The sequence below is a fragment of the Simochromis diagramma genome, unplaced genomic scaffold, assembly GCF_900408965.1.
Source record: "Simochromis diagramma unplaced genomic scaffold, fSimDia1.1 OVJJ01000596.1, whole genome shotgun sequence".
NCBI classification, from domain to species: Eukaryota; Metazoa; Chordata; class Actinopteri; order Cichliformes; family Cichlidae; genus Simochromis; species Simochromis diagramma.
The window spans coordinates 12,810,442-12,830,829 of NW_024387245.1; the positions used below are offsets into that span (position 1 = coordinate 12,810,442).

At 38.1% G+C, this 20,388-nt stretch overlaps 1 protein-coding gene across 1 annotated transcript in view; it reads right to left on the reverse strand.

The window, feature by feature from the left end:
- sppl3 (signal peptide peptidase 3) overlaps nucleotides 1-20,148 on the reverse strand; it is a 40,133-nt gene extending 19,985 nt beyond the window's left edge. Inside the window, exon 1 of the mRNA XM_040000842.1 lies at nucleotides 19,569-20,148. Coding sequence (XP_039856776.1) covers nucleotides 19,569-19,594 — 26 coding nt within the window. The 5' untranslated portion in view covers nucleotides 19,595-20,148. The remainder of the gene's footprint in view (nucleotides 1-19,568) is intronic.
- Nucleotides 20,149-20,388: the final 240 nt, after the last annotated feature.

Consider the following 20,388-nt stretch of genomic DNA (forward strand, 5'->3'; position numbering starts at 1 on the left):
CCACTCTTCAGTTTTTTTAATATACTTTTGCTTGTTGAACAAGTTGAATTCTCATTTGATGTGATCTGACAACTCGTACCAAAAGAGAAATTGTTTAAAAGTGATTTTAGCTTTTGTGAGGCTTCCTAGCCTCTCCTTTTTTAGCTAAAGGAGAAGAAAATATTCACTAAAATACAAGAATTACCAAAAAGAAGGGAAAAAAAAAAAACAAACTAAAAAACTATCACACCAGCAAAACAAATAAAGTTATGAAACAAAACATGTTGAGTTGACAAGGATTATTTAGTGAGTCAGGATGCATGTGATTACTGTCAAATTTACTCAAAGTTCAATTATGGAAGAGGAAATATGAGCTTCAGAGCTGGTATATTACAGGGGAAGAAAGTTCAGCCCTTAGATTTGCTAGACTGTGGTGAATTGTGTAAATAAGCCTCTCTCTGAGAATAAAGGTGGTTTTCCTGCTGGATTCTACTCTGTAATCAATTCACCCATAGAGACATACAAACCATTGGTGATGTCCGAATAAATTATGGCTGTGCTGTTCTTTCCATGGAGCATTATTTTTTTAAATCATCATACTCTAAACACAGCAAAAACAGACTCTAGCTGAAAATGGCAATTTGTGTGACTCCTTTCAGACTCTATACCTGACAATGGAAAAATTGGCTGTGGCAATTTTATCACCATGAGACACATTTGTCCCAGCAAAGTAGCGCGGCACCAACAGCAACCACAAAAATGATAAACTGAGTGGAGCAAGTTTAATGCTTGGAAATAAAATAATGAAGTCTGCAGACTGTACCAGCAAGTGTAAACTAACTGGGCAGCATGTCCATTCCATACAAAGGTACAGCATTGTGCATTGTGCATACAAAGGGAACTGGGTCAGCAGAGTTCAGTTAACCATCAGTGGCCTGTTAAAGAATAAGAATAAAACGAACAAAAAAAAATCCCCGTTTATCACTACATAACCAAACATGCAACAGAACTGGAAAAGAATCTGAATAAATTAATTATGACCACCCTACATCCCACTGAAGCTGCACAATACTGTTGAGCCGCACAACCATGAGCATATGTTCCCCTGAGATGACCGGACCTCATAATGCACACACACCAAAGCAGCGAATGAAACCAATTCGACAGCAGAATCTGAATTGCTAATTTTGCTGCATGTTAAAATGAGAACTGAGGAAAAGCAAGCTATTGATTATGAAAATCAATGAGGCAAATGGGACAGAGTTGAAGGCACACTGGAAACTGTATACTAAAGAAGAGGGTGTGAATTAAAAAAAAGAAAAGAAAAGAAAGAACTGTACTAATGTTAAGTTCAGGTTTTAGGTGTTATGTTTATTGGTGTAGTTTAAAAGCAAATGACTGGCACATTGAGGTTTTATAAAAGCTGAGCTTGCACTAAATACTAGCTTTGCACCTATATTAGATCCATCAACATCTGAACATCTGAAATTTCACTGTGTGTATAACAATTCCTGATCGGACTGAAATGCATAAGCCAACACTCCAGATAGAAAATATAAATCATACATTTGGTTCCTAGAATACTCTGTAACATAAAAGATTGTATAGAAAATGTTCTATAGTCTGGGATTGCCACCTATGATCATCTGCAGATCTTGCTGAAATAATGCCTCTGGAGTGGAATCCCCATGTGCTATAGCACTTATGTTTTTCAGTTTTATTAAATAGCCGAGGAACAGATCGAGCACAACAACGCAATAGCCCTCTGCTCAGTCACTATTAAAAATATGATCCACACAACTCAGCCTGAAAGCAGCAGGAATCATAGTTATGCACAATGACAGATGCATTGCACTTATTTTGATAAAGGGTGAGCATGGTTTTAAAACTTCAGATATCCATCTACCCATTTCAGTTTGTTAATCAGTCATGATTAGAGTTCTGCATCTAATCTGGATGTTTGCACATTAAACAGTGGCAGCTGTTTTCAAACAAATGTTTACCCAGGCTTTTATTTTGACTGATCTTCGTCCCATATCAATATGCGGCACATCCTTGACATGCAACCTTATTATGCAGTCAAAAACTAGGCTGGTATTGTAATTTGCCTGCCTTAGTACGAGGTGCAAATTTGACCCAAATCCTACCCGTGTGTCTCCTGTCAAACTCTGGTCATGGATGAGGAATGCAGAGTGTATTTAAAAGTGCTGTTGAATTTAATGTTTACTAAAGAGTAAATGAAATAAAAATGTACAGAGAAAGAAATAAGGTGTTTAAAAAAGAGAAAACATACAAACACACAGTGTCAGAAACTATATGTATGACTATATGTACGACATTTAAAAGTAATATAATATTAGTATCACTTCGTAGTGTTTCAAATGTTTCTCACACTATGACACCTGATGCCAGCAGCTACATCCTCTTTGGTTATTATGAAACAACACTGAATGGATGCAAAATGATTTCCTTTGCAACATCCTGTATTATACACATTATATTTCCGTTTGTGTTGTCAGCACCAGCAAAATGTGAAAGTTATATTATAATATATAGCAATCATAACTAACTGAAAATCTGCATTTTTGAAGCCAATTTCGTGAGCTATACTTCAAGAGCAACAATGAACAAATGCAATCTTGGATGTTTTATCTCTGTAGTGTGCACCATAATGCCTCTCAGCTTTAATTAAATCAAACAATCCTTGGATATTTTTTTGTTTGTTTTTGTTTTTTTAATTAAAGCCAGTAGAAGATAAGTTTGAGAGCAACTCCATAGGTTGAATGGTATAAGTAACAGTTTCCTTGAATTGGTTATTGGTACATATACCGTAATACACACTGTGTCAACACAGATGAAATACTCCAACACCATGTACACGAACCGAGATCCAGTTCATCAACATTAATTGGCTGAGGTCCAGCCCAGGAAATATCTACCGGCTACACCCACGTCTCGGCAGCCACCTGTCAGACTATGCTGCCACACCTCCAACAGAATTTAGATTTTGTACAATTCAAACAGGTAAGCTATTAAAACTGGGGGATGTAAAATTGATCCTGCTGGAAAGATGGACATTTTAAGATGGGAGTCTATGAGAGCTGACTTGCTTTTGGAACAAGGTTCTAGTGGCAGAGGAACTGCTGTTTTTGGCCCATGCTGACTTTATTTTACAGGCCTGAACTGACCCGAATGTAAAGCTTATCACATACACACACACTATCATGATATAAAGGGGATGCATTTTTAGTTTGGCTGTGCAATTACAAAGATTTATTTTCTGCTGGCATGCAGTTGAGTTGTATAATTATTTTTCCTCCAAACACTGATAGAACATTTAGCATAATGGGCCCTTTATACTCAGTTCTCATCCTTGCGAGTTGCACCGGACGCCAGAAGTGACATCACTTCCATTGGCACAAGCTGCACTTTGGTGTTCCGGTATAATGTTGGGCAACGATAAGAAAATGAAATATCGTGATAGAATATGGGTAAAACGTGCATGCGCAGTGCCTTTGTTTTCATATGCACATGGTGGAAAAAACATGGCGGCGAAGGAGAACGAGAAGGGCGAAAGCGGATCGTTGAATGAAACGGATGAACCAGAATTGGTTTGTAAAAATGCTGCAACTTCAGTGGTGTGGCACTGGTTTAGCTTTTGTCCGTCAGATACACAACAAAGCACTATTTTGGTAGAACATGCTAGCAGGCCGTCATTATTACCGTGTCTTTTGGTGTTTTTAAAATCAATCCTTTGATTTTTCTGAAAATCAACAGTGCCCCTTATAATCCCGTGTGCCTTATGTATGAATTCTAGTTGTGTTTACTGACCTCGAAACGATTTTATGCGGTACACGGCACTCGAAAATCTGTCAAATGTTTTAGCACCGCTTGATGGATTGGCAGAGCATTACGGCTATTGTAGGCAGGAGCCTCACAGAGTGATACGTACTGTGCTTCAACATAATATTACTGTATTGTGTGTCTATAACCTCTTTTTAAGTTTTGTGGATATTATACATGGTTATGCTGAGGATATGTCGGCCAATTTCCACTGGAAATGCCTTTTGGTTAAACAGTCAGCAAGGAATTTGCATTTGCACTGATATATTTTTATATAACTTTAATACACAAAAAACAGCTGCTTGTTTAAGTGAAAATACATTGATACATTGATTTTTTGCACTAATAAAGTTGTGGAGTTGTAAAGTATTTTGTCTAGTGTCAATTATATCATCAGTTATATCGTTATCACAAATTTTCAAATGTATATCGTGATAAATATTTTGGATCATATCCCCTGCTCTAGTTCTTACTCTGCAAAAGTGAAAAAAAAGCAAGACCGTTGTCGCTTTCATTTATTCAGTGGTACAGAAACTTCTACTGGGTCTCTGAGTCAGGAACACTAACATACAGTTCACTGTGGAAACGGGACACTAGGACAGCACTTCATCATACAGCATTACAATGGGGGCTGGTATATTTGACTCTAGGTGCGGGTTAAAACAACATGGTCAGTTTGGTTTCGAGCATTCATAAAGTGATAAGGGAAAGCTGACTTTGTTTTACAACACACCAATGAGGTCACTGCTCCACTGTCAACACAGCAAGCAGACAGACAGCTAGTTTAATCTCCCACAGACCTAATTCATATTCTAGCATCGAACTGGTTCGTCTGAATTCTGTGCACAGAAGCCTGTAGAACATGGGTGAGATAGATGAATGGAACATTTAAAAACAAAATACAATCCCGGACTGTTGAGGCCTGGACGGTAGCCCGAAGTGCCATAAGACGTCCTTGTTCGCTGACAGACTAGGTTTTCAATAACAATTCCAATACCATTCTTAATCAAAGCAGTTGCATGTAGGACTGGGCGATATATCGACTTTTTAAATATATTGATATATTTTTAGACGAGATATGAGATGTGACAATATCGTAACGCTATAGTATGTGTTAAGTTAGAATTATACTTGAGGAACCGCAAGTTTGCCTGTCTTTCGTCCACTTTTGTCTCTACGCAACGTTACTCTGCCTCGCCTCTCTCCTTCACTGAACACAACTCCCCCTCCCCCATCGCTTCACCTGCAGGCAACGACAAGATGGACATGGCAGCTATCAAAGAGGAGCTGGTCGGTAAAAAGAAAACATTTGGAGATTAATGCTACCAGTACTAAAATGGTAATCTCATTAAAATGACGTTAACGCCATAACTGCATTAATGCGGCTGGACGGCGTCAACACGTTAACGAGCCAACCGGGCTAACACATTGACACCATGCAGCCCCACGCACGGGGGGCTGCCCGGCCCGGCCTTCAACGTAATATTACCGCATTGTGTGTTTATAAGGACCACAAATGGCACCAGTTAAGAGGCATAGTTACAAAGAGGATTTCAAACTCCAGGCTGTCAGTCACATAGTAGAACTTGGGAACAGAGCAGCTGCGAAATCTGTCCGTCTTTGTTATTATGCTCAGCGCCTTTTAGTTTACATTTTTACTGCACAATTGTGAGCTTTTTGTTATGCACAAAAACAACATTGTTTTATTTTATTTATGGAGAATTATTATTTAATAAATGCTGATAAATTATTTCTGAGTAATTTTTTCATGTACGCTGTATATTAATAAAAGTGCCTGTGTGAGATCTGGGACACAGCTTTGACTAAGAACTCACTTTTTGTTCTTACTTTAGGGCTTTAAAAAAATAAATAAATAAATCAAGATATATATCATATATCGCCATCCAGCAAAAGAATATCGAGATATGAATTTTGGGTCATATCGCCCAGTCCTAGTTGCATGCAGACCTGACCACTAAAGGCCAGGTCAACAGGCCACGATAAAGACTTTTGCTACTGTGAGGTATAGACGTTAAAGATTCAAGCATGCAAAATGAACACAGGTCTGGTCTAATACACACACAGACACATAAATTAAACAGAAAAAAGGCAAGTCTTCCAGGACTAACATTAATCTTGCGAACAAGTTTTCCCATCAATTACATTAAGCGAGGCACTGGGTGTTTGACTTCCAATTAGGCAGCATTTAGTGTCTCACCTTTATGATCAATTATGGACATTAATGGACTACACCCAATATAAAAGGACACATTTCCTCTGCATTGGTACTGTAATGAGTTATCTTTCCATTTTGTGTTTGTTTGAGAATTTAGCATTGAAATGGATCTTGGTCAGATCCAGGCGGTTCTGGTCAGGCTTTATCTCTGGTGTTACAATCCCACAGCCCATCGTTCATCTTAACGTAACAAAGATTGCATCTAGGAGGGGTTTACAATTTTGGAGTCCAGTGACTAGTAAGCAAAAATAATAATGAGGTCAAAAATACATTCTTGAATTAATCTTTTTTTTTTTTAAACAAAAAGAGTAAATCTCCTGCAAAAAGACATGTTTTAAAGTTTTGTAACTGCATGACGTATGCTAATGAAAAGATAAGTTGAATAACCAACTAACCAAGCATCTATCAGTTTGTATTAAGACATCAGGGATAATACTAGCTGTTGCACATACCTATTAAGGCTGGCCTCAACATGTAACGATTTTACTCATTTAATCAGCACAGATGACCACCATTAAAATTTAAGCTTGATTAGGCGCCTGTCTCTCCAAATTAAAACAAATTGAGCTTTTCAGCTCTGAGAGGTTATCTTAGTGGTGCTTCTGTTCAGGACACATCCAACAGGTGCCTTAGTAGTGTGCCAAACTCAGGTCAATGTGTGCTCTTAAATAGAGAATTCAGCAGGATTAGCTCTGTCTATACAGCTGTAAGATCTACTGAAGAAGCCCTCAAAACTCCTTAAGATTTAACAGGATTATTTAAAAAGTGCAAAAGTCATTTAACCCTTTAAGACCTACTATAGAACCAAGTCCGCCAGAGTTATCTTTATATTTTTACATGCAGTAGTGCCATTTTTGGGAGAATTTCAAGTTGCTATACATCAATATAACCGTTATAGCCCAGATTTTAATAATATGTATGCATTAAGTCTATAATAACTACATATATTACAACAAAGTGCAATAAACTACAAAAAAATTGATAATACTTTTTTGGGTTTTAAGAGGTTTATCCCTCAAAATTGTAAATACAAAAAAGTTGCACAAAATAGTTTCTAATAACAGGAAATTTATTTTGAGTGTCTTCATAGTTTTATTTTTGAGCTGCACCAATTTTTATATACTGCTGGAGAAGTGAAAATAAATATTACAATGCAAATAAACACCATGTGCATCAAAATAAACTATTTCCAGCAGTGCAATTTAAGTTCTAAGCATCCCAGAAACTATTCAGAAAACTATGAACTCAAAAATGACTTTTAAAAATTATTGTGCTAGCTTACGTGGTTCTGGTTCTACAGGGATTTAAAAATAGTTACGCAAAACTGAGCATACCCGCTCTGACCGGTTTTAAAGGGTTAAGCTTCATCGACTTGTACTGTAGATAAGTCTTAACAGGACTTTGTATTTATATCTTTAAAAACCAGGTTTCCAGGTGTAAAGTTTCTTCTTTAATTCTTTAACTCTATTAACTTTTACTAAGGTATTCATTCATTAAAATAATCACATTAGTGTACATATGTACAATATTTTTAAAAAGTTTGTATTAAGATTATTTAAAAAAAAAAAAAAAAAAAAAAGAAGTGCAGGAAAAGTGCTTCAAACATCTAAAAGATGAGCTTAAACATTGCAAATACAATCATTGTATTTGCATTTAACATTCCATTAATGACATTTAATAATGACATTGTGCTTTTAAATATTGCTGAAGATTTTGTGCTGTGTATAACACTACACACGTGCAGTATTAGATCAGTTTGCCAAGTGTTACATTAGCACTGCTAGCAGCAGTTATCCACCTTTCCTGTTGGCCAGCATCTACATATGTGCCTGTGCAGAATGTGGTTACACACAGCTTCAGTCTTGTTTATGTTAACTCTTGTAATATCTAACGTATAACCACTCAGCTTTCAAAGCATTGTAGAACCGCACTAGTTCTCACAGCTGTCTGCCTACTTTCCATCACAAAGAGGGAGCAAGCACCACTGCCTGCCCTTAGACGGAAGACGAGAGAGATTACAACCAATGGGTAATTTTGGATATCAATAAAATAAGAATCACTTGTTTACCTGACAAGTACTTCTGGTACCGACTAGCAAAAGCAGCAATGTTTAAACATCTAGTTGACCAGATGTTTAAACATTGCTGCTCTTGCTAGTTGGCAAGAGCAAGTGTTTTAAATGCAGACTGAGCTTTCCTTTCACGACATGCAGTGTACAAGCATTTAAAGCACCGGCACCCTGACCCTGGAGCTGTGACGTCAAGTCTGCATTTGTCAGTTTCAATGACCCCCACATATATTAGGTGGTACTTGATCGTAATGGAAAATGGCCGAAACAGAGTAGGGTTGAGTTGAGCAGGTAGTAGTGAAAAAGGGCTATAAGACTTTAGGTTAGCATGCCAAACCTGAAGTGTCAGGTAGAAAGCTTGTTCTACAGGTTTGTTCTGAGAGAGAACATATGTTGACATAAATCCACACACAAGTTGATCTCTGCTTTTCTCTCCTTTTGTTTTTTGTCAACTATTAAATGTGTCAGATTGGCACAACTAAAAGAAAAGTTCTATTTTTTAAATATGCTGTAAATTTGATTGGATATGACAATCAGCAGATATGCAATGTAAAGTCTAATATTTTTGGAACAAAAAGCTCCAGCAAAAAGCAAAAAAAAAACAAAACAAAAAAACCCCCCACCAAACTTCTTAGTTTAAACAAATAATTCTTTACAAAGATTGTGCTGTACATCCCTTTACACCTACATGCTGCAGCATTATGTTATTATTTTGGAGTAAACTTCATAGTTCTTGCAATTATATAAATTACAGTAAAATAGAAGTACCATCAGGTACTTAACTATTTGTACTGGCTTTCCACTCAAGTCTTGGGTCTTGTGGTATCTCTACACATGGACACACTAATTACATGTGCAATAAAATATTCATGTTGCATATCATAGTGCCCCATCTTGCTATACAATTATAGCTACGCTTCAGACATACAGATATTTTTAAAAACACGCAGGCACTCGTAACTCTACCACAAATGTATCTCTGTGGTAAGTGAGCCTGTAGTTTGTTTCAGTTTTGCCTGTTAAACTGAGCAGTAACCCAACTTAAATCTTATGATTATTACGAGCGCCACTATCTTGTCTTCATTTTTCCTCAGCTTCCTAATCCTGTCCCATATTAATTTTTTTTTCTAAAAAACCTGAGCCTTTATAGCCTTTTTACTCTCATTTGTCAGTAACAAAAAGGAAATGCATGGGTACTTGAAATATAATATAACCTATTAGTATAACCTTGAAACTATATGGCATTATCCCAAAAGGTTGATTCTGTTCATCTGGACATTTCGTCACCCACCCAAGTGACGAAACGTCCAGATGAACGGAATCAACCTTTTGGGATTTACTTACCTAGATGATTGGGCATGCGTCAAGATATATAGCATTATTTTTTAACATTTTAGCCTGATCCACAATCTGAATTGACAGAAAAGTATTTTAACTAACTGAAAGTGTTTCAAAGATTAGACAGATGGATTCAGTTTTAGCATGTTGGCTAGCTAGTTAAATTCCTCAAGTGAACTAACTTGCTGAGACTCACACCGTTTAACTTGACTGCATGACTGCACAGGCCTGTTATGCATAAACAGCACTGCACTACCGATGATACGCTGGCATTCAGGTAACTACTTGTTACCTGAATCATCCTTAACATCCTCCACCCTTAGGTCACACTGACACAGAAATGACATATGACTTGGGTGTAGGTTATGTCAATTATGGAGAGATGGTACTTTCTTGGAGAACTCAAAATGTTTCTGACATGTAAATTCAAGTATTTCCTTCTAGACACTTTTTCATTGTAATCTACCTATGTCTATACACCAAGATGGAAGCCTAAATATTTCATGTTCAATAGGGTTCCTTTAAATTAACACTCTTCTTCACTGCAACACCATCCAAGTCATCTCAAGGAAAACATACCTACTGGGCAATTTTTATGCCTTTGGAGAAATTTCTCAGACTTGGAAGAATTCAAAAGCATGACAAAGGAGATGAAATCATGATTTAATTAAGGAAAGTGCCATCCCTCCATAATCGTCAGAGCCTAATTCCATGCTTTAGTATCTTCAATATATGAACTGCTTAAGCCTTAAAACCTTAACAGAAAAAAAATGAAAGAATAACTTTCATCACTGAATTGAACCACTATCATCAGAAATCCAGGGACATAATTAACAGACACTGGCAGATCTTAAAAGCTGAACCGTCACCAAGTGGAATCACTGAGTGGAATCACTGAGTGGAATCACTGAAATGCCTCCTCTCCTATCATTTCAAAGAGCTCAAACAATAAGCAATAATCTTGCACACAGTTTTCAGGCCAGCAAACCTAATCACACTTGGCATCACCTAAAAGGAAACTTAAGATGTTGGTAAATGCAGACAGTGTAACACTATTTCAGATATATTTTACCCATCCACATATTGGTAAAACGTTCCTTATCAAACAACTCATAAACTAAACTACAGTACAACATCAGTAATCTGTATTCTTGAATGCCCCAATGGTCAAGCTTACACTGAAAAAACAAAGAGCAGTCAACCAGTGAACTTCAGAACATATTAGACGCATGCATACTGGGAACTTGGAGTAGTTACAGCCAAACACTACCAAGAAGCTAAACATCAGTCCCTTGCCACTCTGCATTTCATTGGATTTGACTTCTCAGAAAGAGGTGTATTGGGTCTCAACACTCAACACAATGATGCCTGCTGGACTGAATAATGATTTTAGTTTAAAATGTTTTCTGAAAACAAGTTTATATAAAAATACAGAATATTTACAATAAAACTAATAACCTAAGACATAATCATACTCAGTCATATATATCACTATATCATTAGTTTGTTTTCTTTAATGCTCTAACAGAAAAAAAAAATGCCACTTATTACCTTTGAGTACTTGACACTGGACACAAATAACTGTGTTTTCCTCCTAATATTTTATTATTAGCCATAGCTGCTAGTTCCTAGCTTAATGATGTTGGCTACTGTGGCTATTGGTTAACTGCTAATAGTGAAATGGCTACTGTTAATGTGATCTCTGGCTATGTTAACATTTATGAAACTGTTTAACAATTCTGTTGAAACGGCAACTTTGCTGGCAACTTTGCTGTCCTCTCAAAATTCCACAATGCTCAGCAATAAAGTGTTGCTGAGCATTGTGTAGTGGTCATGTGTTTGGCAAATAGTGAGGTGAGGAATTTGACTGGAGGCAAAGATGGCACTGTTGCCATCGGTACTTTTGCTTTATCTAATCAGATCTGTAATTTTTAGCTTATTATTATCTACTAGGGGTGCAACGATACACAAAATTCACGGTTCGGTTCGGTTCGATACTTTGGTGTCACGGTTCGATATTTTTTCGATACAAAAAAAATGTTCATGCATTTTTAATTTGTCATTTATTAAAATTATAAATATATATTTTAACTCAAAAGTACAGTTTTTAAATTTAACCCTAACCCTTGTGCGTGTTTTTTATTTTGACAGCGAATGCGCACCTGCGGACCACTTATGTGCACCCCTGGTTATTTAGCTCATCATATTGCAGCCACAGAAATTCTTTTGTCCATGAAACCATAAAGCTGCACTTTCTTTTTGCCTTATAGTCTGATTTGTCATAACTTCTCCGTTTTGTGGTAAGCTTTTCTTTGGCTGTCACTTCTTCACCCTGACCTGTCTTATTTGGCTCAGCAGAACTGAAATGCTTTTACACGCTCACTCACATAAGCTCAGCGATTCTCTGCGCGATCAACCTCTCACATGTTTAAGCTGCGGGAGATTTCACTTGTCATGTTTGCATAGTAAGCTAACGATTAATAAGACGATGTCAGAGGAATTGGTGCACAAATTATCATCACTCACAGATCAGTGCTGTCGCTCTCTATACACAGTTCGCACGATTGCAAAGTGAAAGCAAAAAAACAAGCGCAAATCCAAACGCGACTTCAATATGTCACATATTGACAGTGGCTCACCGATGCCAATGACATAATTACCCAGCTACATTTCTGAAAGAATGCAAAAGCATTGACATATATTTTTCCTACAATAGCCCGACGGGCAGGGAAGAGATAGATTTTGGTAGCCCGACTGAAAAAATCGCTAGCTCCGGGACGTCGGGCTAGCGATATTGCAAGCCCTGTATCTGATTGAGGAATCACTCATCTTTGGAAAAGAGAATTTATTACAGAGAAATGTCTCTTTCCAAAATAAAAGCTATACTATCCGCTTCTTCTGGGCTATATTCTCAGCAGCATAAGGAGAATCATGTGCTAACAGCTGTCTAAATGACTCGGCTAAAGTTAGTAGCATGCTTGCTTTTTTTTGTCTGCTTCCACTTGTCTTTGCACTAGGATGATGTCGGCGTAAATGTGCAGTCATATTCGTTGTGTTCCCACTAGTGCTTTCAGGTTAATCTCGTTGAAATGACCTTAACGCCACAACACGGCAAATCTCCGTTAACGAGCTACCGCCGATCGCTCTGTGCATGGGGCTAGACGGCAAACACGTTAACGAGCTAACTGCGCTAACACACTAGTTCACACCAATGTAATTGAGCATTGCATGGCACATCCAACATACTGTTTTACTTTAGTCCATGACTCGCTTACCTTCAGGGTCATACGTCACATGAAAACCAAAATAATTCCAAATGCCAGATCTGAATGAGGTTCAATTTGCCTGTTGCAAGTAGAGCTTAACTTCTGTCTCGCTAGCTTGCCCTGCGCTCTTCCTTCTGACTATGCTGTCTGTGTTGAGCGCTCAGTGGATCTGCGCTCGACAGTGCAGCCTAGGCGGAGTAGTCGAACACAGATTCACTGAGCGCTCAACACAGACAGCATCGTCAGAAGGAAAATTGATAAAATAAATTACAAATGTTGTATTGTTCGATACATATGCGTACCGAACCGAAAGCACTGTATCGAACGGTTCAATAACGATACGAATATCGTTGCACCCCTATTATCTACGTATTATTTTTTAAACAACTTTACTCAAAAATATGTGAATTTACAAGTAATTCAATTGCTGATGGCACAAAACTATTTAACGTTAGTTTCCAGAGGAATGAGATGTAGTACTCTTCTTGCAGTCATCTGTCAGCAGCAGTATAGTACTGCTGACAGAAAGAAACATTATACCAGAGGATATACAGTAGTCATACACACACACACACACACACACACACACACACACTTTTACTGCCCCCTTTGGATATTTTTGCTGCCACTCTTCCCACCCACAACTGGGCTGCTTAAACTAAAATAATACGCTTAATAGCTTTTTACCAATATAGGTCTTGATTGTGATTATAAAAACGAGCACTGTTGCTGTCAACTTAAGAAAAAAAAATTAAAGCTCAGGTTAAGTGAAAGAAAATTAACGGTCTTAGGTAGGGCTGCACGATTAATCGTTAGAAAATTGCGATCTCAATTCATACTTATGTGCGATCTCATTTCCAAATGACAACGATTTTAAAAAAAAGACGACGATTGTACCGCATTTTGATCTGGGTACAATCTGCATGAAAACAAGCGCTCACTCTTCCTGCTCAACAAATGACAAGGGCGGAGCCTTATACCACGTGATACAGAAGCTGGCTGCTGAAATTGGCAGGGAAAAAACAACGGAGAGCACGTCAGGGATGACAAGAAAGTGACTGGAGAAAATTTGTCCCGGTCAACCACCCAAACATCAATAACGGGAACCTTATGCAGCGCTTCCCTATACCCATCGAACTCCCGCAGGCACAAAGAAATTATAGAAGCTATTACTTATCACCTGACCAAAGATATGGCTCCCATCAACACTGTGCAAAACGAGGGATTTAGGAAAATGATCAACACCCTAGACAAACGCTACACAGTGCCGTCCCGCAACTATTTTTCTATTGTTGCACTACCTGCTCTATACACGCAGTGTCGAGCAACGGTGGAGACGGAATTTCAAGCAGTACAACATTTTGCGGCAACCACAAAATGTGAGACATTTCTACATCTAAATGAAAGTAAAACTGAAGTCATTGTGTTTGGGCTTCCTAAAGACCCCAACCTTTCCTTTGATTTTATGGGACCCCTAACTTCCGAATGTACTTCCTCCATTAAGAGCCTCTGTGTTACTTTTGACAGTTCTTTTAAATTTGATAAACAAATCAGCTCCGTAGTCAAGGGATCTTTTTATCATCCACGGATTTTAGCTAAAGTCAAGTCCTACCTGTGCAGGAACGATCTAGAAAGGGTGGTCCATGCTTTTATTACTTCACGGCTGGACTACTGTAACTCCCTTTATGCTGGTTTAGATCGTTCCTGTCTGCATCGCCTCCAACTGGTGCAGAACGCTGCTGCTCGCATGCTGACCGGTTCCAAAGAGAGACCACATCACTCCGGTCCTCTGCTCTCTCCACTGGCTCCCAGTTGCTTCTAGGATTGATTTTAAAATTTTACTGCTGGTTTTTAAGGTTCTTAACGGTACTGCACCTCCTTACCTGGCAGAGCTTCTTAGCATTTACCGCCCCAGGAGATCTTTGAGGTCAGCAGACCTGATGCTTTTAGATGTTCCCAGGTACAGACTAAAGACTAGGGGAGAGAGGGCTTTTGCTGTGGCTGCACCCAGACTGTGGAACAGTTTACCTCCTCACATCAGATTCTCCACAAGCCTAGGAACTTTTAAAACTGCTCTTAAAACTCACCTCTTCTCATTGGCTTTTAGCAAGGTTTAACTTATTGTTTTAATTTATTGTTTTATCAGTGAGGTGTTTTATGTACTTGTGTTTTATTGTATTTTATATTTGTATTTTATTGTACAGCACTTTGGTCAGCCTCGGTTGTTTTTAAATGTGCTTTATAAATAAACTTGATTTGACTTGAGAAAGAGTGCCATACAACTGAATAGTTCTGCTGCTCTATGCTTTCACTTCAGGAAGTGTGACTTTCATAATTTGATTTAAAATGTCACGGTTGAAAATTTCTCATTTACACTGCATGCACTGTCAGCTACACAACTAAAAGCTAGGAAGAGAAACTAGAACAAAACAACTACCAATGGTTAGTAATCTAACTTTAAAGAAAATTGCTGCTATTGCAAGAGTTGATAGTGGCAACAAATGAAGACTCTTCAGAAAGACTGGTCAGCTGGTTGTTGTGAGGTTGAAAGGGGCTCACTGTCGTTTGCGCCGGACAGCAATACACTTGATATAAAATTAGCTGCGCACAACAGAAACTAAGTGCACATTTAACAAATGTCTCTACAAATTGCGGTGAGAGATCGGTCTTCAAATATCTGCTCTTTGTCAACACTATTAATAAACTTAGGCATGTGATTTAAAACAGCAGTGCTTTCTGGTGTCTTCTGAAAGTTACTAGGAACACATTGCATTCAGTGGCTCAGTGTGCGAGGTAGCTGCACTGGGCCTAGCTGCTGCTCTTCTGACAAACGGGTACTGAGGTGAGGACAAAAGTGGCATCACTTACTCTACTGTAACAGGATGACTTAAAATTGATCTAGTGCAATATTAAACTATATTAACCTGATGATGCTGATATGAAGAGAAAACATCACTACTAGATAACACCAATAAAAATGTAGAAAATATGAAGCCATTTTCATGCATGTACTCTTAACTTCTCTTGATGTAATCTGATAGAAGTGTAGGGCAAAATGCAAATATCCCACGCAATTGGATCGGATGGGTTTTTGGAGTTTTTTTTTTTTTTTGGGGGGGGGGGGGGGGGGGGGGTGTAAACCTGTCAGCTTCATGGGTCCATGTGATGTTTGAACAGAGCACCTAATGCTGCAGCATATCTAACATTTCCAGCACACTGCAAATTTATTTCCTGCTGTTCACTACAAGTGAGAAAAGCAGAAAATATCTCAACCAGATTGTTCCAAAACTGTCCTAAATTTGTGTTTGAAAACAGCTTATGTCTACAAACACTATGATATTCTGCCCTGATGGTTGGCTGTGCACACTGTAGTAATTAAAATAAATCTCAGGTTGGCTGCAAAGCAAAAAGAAAATTTAGTGCGAGCACACAAGCTTTGAGATTCAACTATAATTCCACATTTACTCATTATTCATCTCTGAAGCTCCTCAGTGACATTTAAGCTATTTCAAGCACAATAGATAGTCACGGTCTAATGTTTTTCTGCTGAGCTTGCAAATCAACACAAGCAACTATGCATCTAAACCCCATTTAGACTAATTTCTTTTGAGGAGGTTGAGTTAAACCATAAATATTACAATAAATACACCTCTAAGCAGGAATCCTTATATCAACAGCTCTTTAGCCATGGTTAACACAAAATCATTAAGTCACAAAATGTACAAGGCCTTGTTGACACTACGTGTTTAAAAAACAAAACAGATTTTCCTTCTCCATGGACTTTAGCCTTTTAGCCACACACGCAGTTTTAGGTCACTGAAACTGGCCTTTTGGAAATCATGGGTCAAGAAATTCAGAAAAGGCATTTGCAGGGTTGGCAGTTTTTGACGTTGCAGAGCCTGTGGTTCTGATTGGCCGACATGGCTTTGTGGTTTGTCCACTTGGCATGTTCTTATCAGTGCTTCTATTGTGTTTCTGTATGTTTTCTTTTTCCCCTCTAAACTGCCTCTCTGGGTGTGTGTGGTTCTTTTCTTCCTCTTTTTTCCTCAAAAAAAAAAAAAAAAAAAGACTAATGTATGCAAATTAGACCAGAGAGAATTTTGAAGTGGCTGAATTTTCCCAAAGTCCTTCTAGAAGAAAGTCTTGCCACTGAGCAGCCATCTGGGTAAAGCTTTGTGGCACTTGTTTGGGGAGTTAGTTTAAAGCAAGTATCTAATGAACTCGAACTTAAGCGGCAATTGAGACAAACTACACTCACAAATGAAATGTTTTAAATGATAATGAAATTATGTACAGATTTTCCCCAAAAGCAAGGGGTTTTCCCCCCTTCCCTTTCCCCCCTCTCAGTTAAAATTTCCTGACCATCTTTGCTGTTCTGAATAAATTTCAACCAGTTTAATGTCTCTGATTCCTCTTTTTCACTCTCTTGGATGGAGGTTATCTGTTTTTCAGATTCCCTTTGTACTAAGCTACCTTCAACAAGTGTTAAAAAGTTGAGAATGAACAATACGTTAACACTGTTAAAGCAAGGCCTGGGGACAGATGATAATAAATATGTTCAGAGCAATCCCAGATAGCTTACCGATCAAGAGGATTGTTACAGGTTGTTTTCCCAATAACATGTTAAATCATCATCATTAGCTTTTGAATTCATACTTGATTTAATCTGCATCACTATAACTTAAATATCAGCATATATAAAACAGACACATCCAAAATGGTCATGTGTAGGAGTGCACATAAAATAACCCCAAATCATTTTTTATGTTTGTAGAACAGTATAGATAACAGTGCACCTGGAAAATATTCTTAATTTGATCATATAATATAAATTTTGAAAAAAAAAAAATTTGAATATGAATTTTCATAATTAAACGTGGAAGTAAAAAAAAGATCAGCCGTATGAAGACGTTGGGCTGTGAGGTTGATGGAGTGTTATCCACCCACATTACTGCAGACTGTGTGTCAAAGTCGGAACGGCTGTTTGGGGCATATAAGGCATACCTGAATATTTCTATTCATACCTTTTTTAAAAAAATAAATAAATAATCAAACATAAAGTTAACCCTCCTCCCCTCCCAGTCAGAGATGATCTCAGTCCTATAAATTTAATTAAAAAAAGAAAAATGATGGGGCTGTAATATTGTGAAGACATATTTCAATGTTAGTCCCATTTAAAGCAAAAGAATAACTGACATTATCTGCTGTGTTACGAATCAATCCACTGATTTAACCACATCTGGAGGTAGTTTTGCTTGTGCTTTGATCCGATCTCATCGAGGTGTAAATCCATCTTGATCGGCAGTGGGTTTTATTGCTGCTGTGTCACATAAATTAGGTTTACTATGTTAATTAATCCTCACCAGTGCTTCTCTTATCTTCTGATATATCACAGCAGTTGACAAGTCAAACAGGATCATGAAGCTTGTTTTTTTTGGACACTAATTTGCATTCTGAGATCCAATAACGTTGCACACAAAATTCATGACAACAACCCTTTCAAATATCAAGTTTCATTGTAAAAGCCTGTGGACTGGGTGTAGTCATAAAAATTGTGCATTAAAAAAAATATATATACAAACTATTTTCTTTCTTTGGCCTCACATTTTACAGTGATTTGGACTTTTTATACAACACATTTACCACACAAACAGTTTGATAGACCACTTATGAAGCTAAAAGCACACAGTGGCACCCTGCTGGCAAAAACGTTGGGAAAAACTTTGTTTTATCTGCATTTACAGATATCGCTGTACTGGGAAAGACTTTTGCTCACTGATCTAAAACTGATGAAAGATATTCAATTGTGATTTTTTTTTTAAAGAGCATGAATACTGGGATTTTCAGAGGCAGAAGGTGTGACATTAAATAAAGGTTAGTCTATGAAATAAACAGTCGACTCGTACAACTCAATGAATGCACTCTCTTAGGGAAGACCCGGTTGGCTCGGCCTTCTCAGACTCAAAACAATCTTGTAGTAGACATGACACAAACACTTAATCTTTAGTTCATAGATCAGACAAGTATAACCTAGTATAGATTAACTAGGCCATAAGAAAGAGGTCGTTTTCGGAGACAACGCATTTCACTTATCACATCATCTCTGAATGATTTCGTGCAATCTATACTTTCGCCGACCACAAAAATTACTATGACACTATAGTTATATATCGTTTCTATACCTCGAGACCTGATGGTGCCATCTGTGACCGCCTATCGCTTGTCACTGTATGGGAAAACTGCATTTTTGTGACATGACACCGATGCTAGCTTAGCTACAGCCGAACCTTTGTTATTGTGTGAGCAGCAGGTCGACGACGAATGCCAGCTAGCGCTAATTTGTTGGCACAGACAACAAACTAAGCCTTTTAACACTGTCATGAAATGCTGCGTTTATTGTGCACAACTGGGTTTACCAACAAAGCCAGCCGTACTCCAAAAAGCGAAGGAAAATTTTTAAAATGACCACCCCATTGTGCTTTAGCTATCAGCAGGGCAGCTAACTCGTTAGCATTTCCTTACAACAGCCACCATTGGATTTAACCGATGCTGGACAATGTTAGCACGGCATCAGCTGGGGCTGCTCGTTAGCTAGGGCTAGCCAAAGTTAGCAGTTTAGCAAAAAAAAAAAAAATCAAGCTGATGGAAAAATATCTGGATGAGTGACCTTTTGCTCTGAAGACGTTGATAAATGCATGTGAAATTGTCGATGTGAAGAGACAAAGGTTTCTGTATACTGGCAGAAATACGGTTCGTTGGTTTAATGACCTATTGCAATCTGGTTTAGCAATAGCAACAGCGGCTACCAGTCGGTAGCGCAATGCCTGTACGCACTCACCAGGATGAGTAGCCTTGCTCCGCCATATCGCCAAAAACAGTGGGTTCCGCGACTGTGGCTAACACAGATTCAGGTCCCAGTGACAACCCGTCGGGACCCGGGAGATGTTTTCTTGCGTTTCCTTCACAATTCGACGTCTTAGCGGTTACTTTTTGGTGACAACATGGTGATACATCCCGGCAGCAGCTAGTAAGAACTAGCTGAATATCTTGCGGTTAAAACGAGAGTGATGGTTTGCTATCGTTAGGTGGACTAGACAAAGCACCCCGAGAAAAAAAGACACAGCTGTTATTTTCGGTGGTTTCGCTAGTGTCCTGCTGTCACTCCAACCGAGAAGGCTCGGTCTCCAACGATGCTACACCCACAGTAAATCCATATTCAGCTCCCTGTATGCAGACTAAATTCGGATATTCCTCAAGTCTGCACCTCTAGCTGTTATGGAAGACGTTCAGCTTTGTTTTCTATGGCGAGTCCACGGGAGCGCGCAAAATCGCCCTACTGAAGAGGTTTACAAATAGGACGTGCACTGAAACGCTTTCATGCATCGAAAACGTTTGTAATGGTTTCCCCTCCCGGCAGCACTGCAGCCTATCATATACACAGCGATTGTGAAAGGCAACGAGTTGTTGCAATTAATTGCTGAATTATGTGACATACAAAATACGGAAAAAACGGGCCGTGCATGAATATTTAACCAATTTACTTTAGTATTATGACACAAAATAAAATTGTAAATTAAATTAAAAATAAAAAAAAACTTTTTTCAGAGCAAATTAAATTGAATACGTGTGTATAATTATAAAAAATAAATTTGTTTTAA